We start from the raw sequence: 10,000 nt of genomic DNA, 5'->3' as shown, positions 1-10,000 counted from the left end.
TATATATATATATATTACATATATATGTATGTTAAAAGTAGATATAATATTTACCTACAAAATATATATATATTATATACATGTACACGATGAGATACATATTATACACATATATTAGCATACAAATTTTTAATTATATTTACATATAAATTTTTTCTTTTTTCTTTTTACTTTTTTCTTTTTTCTTTTTTCTTTTTTTTTTTTTTTTTTTTTTTTTTTTATTTTTCTTTTTTTTTTTTTTCATTTATTTATTTATATGTACATTTTTCTTTTATATAATAATGAATTGGATAATAGAATGGAGAATAAGCCTTTTGTAGAAGATGATGAATGCTGACGTTTTTGTTTTCCTTCCTGGGCCTAATTTTATAAATGATATCATCTAATAAAAGGACATTAATTTTGTTTTTGAGGAGGCGGTTTGTGTTATTCATTTGAGTAATCCGATTAATTACAAAATTTGTAGTATTGTTGAGGTTACTTTTGAGCATGTTGCGTATACTTCTTGATTGAAAACGAAAATACAAAGTTTTAATAATGTAGGTCATATAACAGAAATCGTCAAGAATTATATCATCATGTATTTTATTATTTTTTAAGGGTAAATTATTCAAAGAACAGATAAGAATCACAGGTTTTTTAAACATAATAGTGTTATGATTTTTATAATGATTGGATATGTTGTTTGTTGTTTCAGGATGTGTTATGGTATCAACATTTATATCTGAGTTTATATTAGGAACATTTGTAACATTTTTATATTTATCTTTAATACAATAAATGATTGTATGGTCGAAATGATAACTATAAGATATTACATCGGAATCATTTGTTACTAATATAATATGATCGACTCGTTCATTCATATATAAATCATTTACATCTTGTATAAAAGGATTAGAAAATTCATTATGATTAAATAAACGAAAAGATTGAAATGGATTTATTCTCATAACAACAGGAATACCTTTCTGTTTTAATAAATCAAGAGTATTTTTTAAATCTTCATACATATAGGAATATCGTTTTCTATGATTATTAATATCCTTATTTGTATCATTATCCTTGAAAATACATACATGAAGAAACATTATTACACAATTCTGTCTAAAGATCTCCCATATTTTATCAAGAATAATTAAGAAATCTAATAACGTCATTGTTTTTTTTAAATTATTTTCAAAATTTTCTCTCACATAATCAAAATCAAGTACAATACCAAATTTTAAGGCTTTTTCCATTTTCAAGTGTTCAGGTACTTTCTTCTGATATTTTTTTACAAGATGATGATTATTCATAATATGTTTGAGTGGATACATTTTATTTAACAAGTTGTGTATTTCATTAAATATTAAATCAGCATTCATATAATATGTATTTTTTATAAGATGACGATTAGGACAATCCAATAATTTAAAAGAAACAATATTCTCTTCATATATACCTATTTCATAAATATCAGATTTAAAATTATTTAAAAGACCTCTATTACAAACATCTTCAAATCTTTTCTTATTATACTCTTGTAAAAAGTTTCCCATCTCTTCTTTTTTATTTCCATAGAAATAGGATAAGTGATTATCTAAATACATTAAACTATTAAACGATTTTTTCATTTCAAAACAGAAACATTTACCTATACTATTATTTATATTACGATCATAAATATATGGAGAACTTAATAAATCAACACTATTACCTTTTCTATCATCAACATATTGTTCAATATCACTATTATAATATACATCCTCTTCTATATTTATATAATTATTCTTAGCTTCTTCTTCTTTTTTAATAGCATACTCTTCAGAATTTAAACTTATGACATGCCTACACAACTCATTCTTTTTCATCTTATATATGTGTACCAAGTCCTCACAACCAGCATCATTAGTATCACTATCGTTCGTATTAAGATAAAACAAACCTTTCGTATGATTATCTAAATATAAATACCAAGATTCAAACATTTTTCTACTAGCACTATTTCGACGCCTACTATTACCTTTTACTTTCAATTTTACGCAAGTCTCTTTTTTGTAGTTCATATTAATAATATGGAAGTTATATAAATATATATATATATATATAATATTTTGGTGAGTTTAAATTTGTAGATATATATATATATATTTAACAATGGACTTTATATATATATATATATATATATATATATAATATTTTGATGAGTTTAAATTGGAAGGGCTATATATACATTTAACAATAGACTTAATATATATATATATATATATATATTATATATATATTATTATTTTTATTTTTTTTTTTTTTATTCAGGAAATATACTATGTTCAGTATTTCGTGTCAAATAGACGAGGTACGAAAAAATATAAAACAAAAAAAAAAAAAAAAAGAAAAAATACAAAAAATAGAAAAAATGGAAAAAATTGAAAAAATGGAAAAAATAGAAAAAATGGAAAAAAATTGAAAAAATTGAAAAAATAGAAAAAAATTAAAAAGTTAAAAAAATTTTAAGTTTAAATAAGTATTAAAAAGAGAGCTCTTATTACATAGCATTAAATACTTATATCTATTATATATATATATATATATATATATATATATAATATAGTTCATATTTTATTTTTTCTTTCCTTCAGGTTATATATACATTTATTATGAATAAAAATATGGCGTATGTTAAAAAAAAAAAAAAAAAAAAAGAAAATAATACTTATATCTTAAACAATAGTAAATAATATAATATGTTGTGTAATTCGAAAGCTGTGTAATTAAAAATTTGTGTAATTTCGAAAAAAAAAAAAAAAAAAAAAAAAAAACGAGGAAAGAAAAAAGGAAATATTGTATACTAAAAAAAAGCAAGTTGAGAAATGTATTATAAAGAGCTAAAGATTTATTATATATATAATATGTATGTGTATATATATGTATGTATAATATTATATATATATATATATATATGTGCGAAGAAAAAAAAAAAAAAACAATTTGAGAGATTTCAGAGAATTTGATATGTTTCTTTATTTCTTTTAAAACAAAAAAACAAAAAAAAAAAAAAAAAAAAAAAAAAAAAAAAAACTAAAATTAAAATTAAAATTAAAATTAAATTAAATTAAAAATGAGGAATGCTTTTCAAAAATGAAAAAAAAAAAAAAAATATATATATATATATATATATACACATTTTTTTACTGTGGATATAATATATCTAATTTTTTAATCTTAGAAAATTTTTAAAAGTAAAAAGTTTTTTAAAATATTATTATTTTTAATAATTTCAGAAAATATGTCACATTTTATTCAATTTTTTTTTTTTAATAAGCCCAGAGCCAAAAAAAAAAAAAAAAAAAAAAAAAAAGGAAAATTTAAGCCTTAGATATATATGATATTTCTATTGGTCTTAGATATAGTATTATCTTGCTAATGCATGCATAAGGAAATACAGAGAAAAAAAATATATATATATAAAATATATATTATATATTATATAATTGTATATATATATATATATTATATATATATATTTTTTTTTTTATTCATATTTATAATGCACTAGAGTAATTATAATACAATATATATCATTACATAATTGGAGACCTAGTTTTCTTCTCTTATATTTACAAGTAAGTTTCCTCTCTCTTTTTTATTTTTTTATTTTTTGTATATTCATAATTTTTAATATATTCATTTCCTCTTAATAGTTTTCGTTTTTTAGAAATATGAAAATAAAATTATGTAAAATGTTTTTTTTCCATTTTTATTTCTTGATTTTTAAAAAGAGGACAAACGTTTTTTTTATTATAGTATAAATGTTATATTTGTAAAATGTGCGTATTATACACAAATGTATATATATGTATACATTTTTTATACAAGTGTGTGTATATAAATAAATATACCCATTATATATATATATATATTATATATTATTAAATATATATTTATATATATGTGTGTATATATATATATATATATATATATATATATAATATATGAAGTGTGTAAAAAAGTCTTCATTATATTATATTATTATATTACATAAAATTTTATTTTTTTATCCCTTTTTATTTTTCAAAGTTTAAGGTTTCAAAAATAAAATAATTTACGCATATTCATTACTCTCAAAAGTATTGTATTTTGTAAGGGGGAATAAAATAAAATAAAGCAAAAATGTGTAATAATTATTATAATTTATTTATTTTGTGTTAATCATATAAATGTAGACAAATCATATTTCTTTATGTACATAAAATGAGGACCTATTAAAAGAAATTATATTTTTTTTATATTAAATAGTATGAAAAATAATATCTCCTTTTTTTATTCCTTATTTTACTTATACAAAATTAAATTATAGCATATTAAAATAGGAAAACATATATCTCTTCTTTTCTTTTTTTTTTTTTTATTTTTAAAAAAAAATCATTCATATGAGGATAATAATCTTCAAGAGAAAATATCAGCAGATATAAATATATATATATATATATATATATATATATATTAATATAAAGAAATTTTTTTTTTTTTAATTATATTAATTCTGAATATATATAAAAAAAAAAAAAAAGAGGATTTATATATGAAAATTTATTTTATAAAAAAAGAGATATTATTTGTCTCAAAAAATAAAATATAATATGAAAAAATGAAAAACGAAGAATTTGTTTTTAAAGGATTATATAAATATATATATATTATATATATATATATATATATTGTCCATTATACGATTATATGATGGTTTGTTTTTATAATTTTTATCCTTTAAGATATTTCATATATAATAAAAATGTTCTGAAGCTTATTAAATGAAAAATTTTTAATAATTATTAAATAAATATATAAATATATATATATATATATTGTTCCTTTTTTTTTTTTTTTTTAATATTATTTTTATAATCATATAGATTAAATATATATAAATATATATATATATATATATATATATATATATCCTATAGTGTTAATCCATGAGGAAAAAGAAAAAAAAATAAATAAATACATAAATATTTTAAAAAGAGTATGAAAATTTTAACATATATAATAAATTTGATTATATCATTATGAACATTCGAAATGTGAATAATTAAATTTAAAAAAAAAATAAAATTATGCTTTTTACGTTTCGGATGTAATAAAATAATATACAATATATATATATATATATATATATATATATATATATATTTATATATATTAGGTTTATATGTATGTTGACATATCAAATATATAACATGTTCAATATAATAATATATATGGTATATGTGTTAACTTCTATTATATTCCTATTTTACATATCATTTTTTTTTTTTTTTTTTTTTTTTTTTTTTTTTTCTCTTATTTTATTTTCTTTTTTTTTTCCTATTGATTTATTTATTTCATTTATTATTTTTTTTTTATTTTGTTTAAACATTGCCCTTTTTTTTTTTTTTTTTTTTTTTTTTTTATTCCGTGTCTACTTATTTTTTATATTTTATTTTTTTGATTCTTTATATGTTTGTGTACCTATGATATGATGGCATAGTTCAATATTCCTAGATTGGAATCTAGGAAAAATTATAGTACACAAAAATATATATATATATATATAACTATATTAATAAATTAATAAATTGATAATCAAATTAAACAATAATGTAAATAACTCATATTTATGGAATATACACACATGTATAATTATATATATATATAAATATATATGTGTGTGTATATATTATTAGAATGAGAGAAAAAAAAAAAATTAAATGTTCATTTATCTAAACGGCTGAACAAAATAAATTTTTTTTTTTTTATTTACTTATATAAGTAATATATATATATATATATATTCATAATATTACACACGTTCATTTATTTTAAATATAGGTAAAATAATTCATAAAAGTTATTATTAAAAAATCGTTTAAAAATATTCATCACAAAAAAGAAAAAAAAAAAAAAAAAACTTGGGACCTTCTATTGAGCACAATTTTTTGTATTATAAGTTCTTGACCCTTTTTTTTTTTTTTTTTTTTTTTTTCTTTAAATACATAATATAAATATTAATAAGTTTAAAAAATAGTTTAATATATATATAATATATATATATATATATATTTATAATATATATATATATGTTATGATTGTTATACAAAAAAAATTCCATAAAATATATTTTATTTGTGTAAAAACACGTTCTGCATTATTTTTCGGTACCTTAATATATTTTAATACTCATCAGATATATTTTAAAAAATACATACATATTTAAAATATATATATATATATATATATTATATGTTCTTTATGATTTAATCAAAATATAGAGACGTATCATAAAATAACTTATTTATTTGCTCAATACTTATGTCGTTCATACAATTCATTGAATGTTCTGTAATTAAATTCTCAAAGGTGGAATATTTATCTACCATGATGAGGAAATAAAAACAAATAAATAAATAAATAAATAAATATATAAATAAATAAATATATAAATATATATATATTTTTATATACTCACCTTTTACCAAGTCCATAGAATGAGGAGGTTCAGTTTGAACATATGAATATATAATCGTAAATAAAAAAAAACAAAAACATGTAAAAATTATAGCGCAAGGTATAACAGCAGCCCAATATCTAATATAAAATAAAATATATATATATATTTACAACCCTTCTGTGTCATATTAAATTTTTATTATACACATATTTTTGGTTATATTTATGTAGATATAATGTTTTTTTTTTTTTCTTTTTTCTTTTCTTTTTTATCAACTCACTTTGATGGAAATGGAAAGTACAATAAAATTAATATGTCATCAAATATGAAGGCCCATATTAAATATAACGCTAAAAAAAAAAAAAAAAATATACATATATATATATATATATATATATATATATTATAACATTTATATGTGGTTAACAAGAGTGCTACTTTTATGCTTACCCCATAATATTTGTGATAAATATAAAATAAAAAAAGCATACCCCTCCTTAATTGATTGCATTATTATATTATAAATAGGAATGTATAATATATATAAATAAACAATAAATATATATATATATATTTATATATATATATATATATATATTTATGTATTGTCCTGTTATTTCCACTAACAATATGCAAACCGCCCAAAAAAAAAAAAAAAAAAAAAAAAATACCTTATATATATATAAAAATATATTATATCATATTATATTATAAAACCATTTATGTTATCTTAATAAAAAAAATACATTCATAAGAAAAAATAAAAAATAATATATCATTTGGAAAAAAAAATATATGTATGTAATTATGTATATTTTGTCATCTACGCATATATATATTATATATATATATTGTATAAATATATATATATTTATTTATTTATTTTTTTTTGTTGGCCCTAACGATCTGCTCTTTTTAATGCGCAATAATATTTTTTACATACTTGCATAATTTTTGTAATACAAGGTAGAAATATAAATAAAAAAAAAAAAAAAAGTTAACATAAATAAAGAAATATATATATATATATATATATATATAATTATAAACATATATATTTATATATTTTTTATATTTTTTATTTATAATATATTTTTAAAAAATGAGCTTTCTTTGGAAAAGTAGGAAAAATAACTGTTTAAAAATAATGAACGAATAAATAATTGAATAAGTAAATAAAAAGGGGCTCATAAATAAATGTATTTTAAAATATCAAAAAATATTATAATATAACATACAAAATCAACCAAAATAATTTGAAATGATACTATACAAATGTAGGAAGAAATAATAAAAAAAAAAAAAAAAAAAAAAAAAAAAAAAAAAAATATATATATATATAAATAAATGTATATATTAATTCTATAATTATATTATTGCATACTCCGAAATTACATACATACGTACGTCCATCCATATATATATATTTATATATATTTATATATATATATATATACATATATATATGTACATATATTTCTATTTTACCAAATGGATAGTCTGGAGCATTTGAAAGAGCAAGAAAGGATTGTGCTCTTAAACATATTACACAATTTTGAAGGTAAGAAATGCCTGTTTTTTGAAAAATCATTACATGTTATGCTGAGTGTTATATTAAACGATGATGATATAAACAAAGAACATATAGAAAATATATTTTTTGTACATAAAGTAAACGATATAAATGTTAACGCGATTAATAATATATCCAATGTTTTATTTTTTTTACGCCCCTACTTTTATGAAATTAAAAATATTTTTGAAATTATTGATAAAATTGAAAAAAGCAAATCAACAAAAAGAAAAAATAATTATGTATTTATATTTGTTCCTTATATGAGTTATTTATGTAAACAGGAAATATTAAAATATAATGTTTTGGATATTCCTTTAAAAATTATTCTTTTCCCTCTTTATTTTTTCCCGTTATATAATGATGTATATAGCTTAGAAATAAAAAATTTATTCAAAGAATATTATGTAGACAATGATTTTAGTAATCTCATTTTTTGCTCCTTTAGCTTAATGTTTCTTCAATTTCTTTTTAATGGAGTTTTTAAAAATATTAAATCCATAGGAAACTTAGCACAATTTTCTTCTGAACAATTAATACAATTAAGAAAAGAAATCATGGCCTCTAATTTTAACATACAATCACCAAATGATTTTCAAGACGATTTTTATGATATCTTAACCAACATACAAAATTTTCAAGACCTCAAAAATTTTAAAAACGCAAACGACACAACAGTAGTCCCTCTTAAATATGCGCTCCATAAAATATTTATATCGGAAAAAAAAACAAAAAAAAAAAAAAATAATAAAATAAAAAATAATAATAAGAATAAGCCAACGATCTTTGCGAGTGAAGAGGGAAATGAATATTTTAGTTGTTTAACGAAGGAGGAACCGAGTGGAAATTATAGCCAGGATGAAGATGAAGATGAAGATGAAGATGAAGATGAAGATGAAGATGATGATGATGAAGAAGATGATGATGAAGAAGATGATGATGATGAAGATGATGATGATGAAGATGATGATGAAGAAGATGATGATGAAGAAGATGATGATGATGAAGATGATGATGATGAAGATGATGATGGTGATGATGATGAAGAAGATGATGATGGTGATGATGATGATGATGAAGATGATGATGATGAAGATAATGATGATGACCATCATGACGATGATCATGATGACCATATAAACCAATTGAATAAACCTGTTAGTCCAAACGAACCCATAACAAAAAAATTAGACAATGAAAACCTTATCAATTTAGAAAATGAAGATATATCCAAACCATATTTTAAATCACCCAAGAAAAAAACAAGTTGTTCAGAAAATAATGATGATGATGAAATTGAAGAGTACGAAAAAGAGAAGCAACATATATTACAAGAACGTATAAGTAGAGAGGGGAAATTAAATGACGACACTACAATAAATAATGATGTAATACATAATGATAATAAAAATATAATTAATAATTATATTGATAATTATTCACCAAGGGATTCATCAAATGATGAGGAAAATAATTTAATTGTTAAAAGAGAAGATTCATATTTTTCTATTAATAATAATGATGATAAAATTAAAAAGAATGAAAAGGATGGTATTATTCATGAGGAAATAAAACCTGAGGAGTTACAAAAATGTCAAGAAAAAGAAGAGGAAAATTATCAAGATGAATATAAAAATGAATATATCCATAAAAATGAAATTAAAAAAAAAAAAAAAAAAAGTTTATCTAGTAACCATTTTTATTTAAACCATGAAAAGGAATATAGTCAAATATTATATGCACATTCGCAGGAAAGTGATATAAATTATATTTCAGAAAATAATCAAGAAGAAAAAAATAAACAAAACAATAACAATAATAATAATGATAACAATTATAATAATAAAGTAAATAGGGTGACGTCCAAAAAGGCTAACAGAAAAAAAAAAAAAAAAAAAAAAAAAAAAAATGGACATCTAAGTAACAGTAATAATATTGCCCATGACTTTATGATA

At 18.6% G+C, this 10,000-nt stretch overlaps 3 protein-coding genes and 1 non-coding gene across 4 annotated transcripts in view; 2 read left to right on the top strand and 2 right to left on the bottom strand.

Moving 5' to 3' along the window:
- Positions 1–3,026, top strand: part of PF3D7_0935390 — a 4,508-nt gene extending 1,482 nt beyond the window's left edge. Inside the window, exon 1 of the non-coding RNA XR_004557798.1 lies at positions 1–3,026. This exon is cut by the window's left edge and continues 1,482 nt beyond it. This is a non-coding gene — a non-coding RNA (gdv1 antisense RNA).
- Positions 249–2,048, bottom strand: PF3D7_0935400 (gametocyte development protein 1; the record flags this gene model as incomplete). Its single annotated transcript, XM_001352182.1, has 1 exon — positions 249–2,048. The coding sequence occupies one exon, from the start codon at positions 2,046–2,048 to the stop codon at positions 249–251; it is 1,800 nt and encodes a 599-aa protein (XP_001352218.1).
- Positions 3,027–6,278: 3,252 nt separating the features above from the next.
- PF3D7_0935300 (phosphatidylinositol N-acetylglucosaminyltransferase subunit P, putative) lies at positions 6,279–6,983 on the bottom strand (the record flags this gene model as incomplete). The annotated part of the gene is made up of 4 exons (XM_001352181.1): positions 6,279–6,394; positions 6,491–6,609; positions 6,753–6,822; positions 6,923–6,983. The coding sequence occupies 4 exons, from the start codon at positions 6,981–6,983 to the stop codon at positions 6,279–6,281; spliced, it is 366 nt and encodes a 121-aa protein (XP_001352217.1).
- A 980-nt stretch (positions 6,984–7,963) lies between these two features.
- PF3D7_0935200 (vacuolar protein sorting-associated protein 33, putative) overlaps positions 7,964–10,000 on the top strand; it is a gene marked incomplete at both ends in the record, with an annotated part of 3,444 nt that continues 1,407 nt past the window's right edge. Inside the window, one exon of the mRNA XM_001352180.1 lies at positions 7,964–10,000. This exon is cut by the window's right edge and continues 1,407 nt beyond it. Within this exon, the coding sequence (XP_001352216.1) occupies positions 7,964–10,000 (2,037 nt within the window).

The sequence above is a fragment of the Plasmodium falciparum genome (genome assembly GCF_000002765.6).
Source record: "Plasmodium falciparum 3D7 genome assembly, chromosome: 9".
NCBI lineage: Eukaryota > Apicomplexa > Aconoidasida > Haemosporida > Plasmodiidae > Plasmodium > Plasmodium falciparum.
This window is presented reverse-complemented; position numbering and strand designations above follow the sequence as displayed.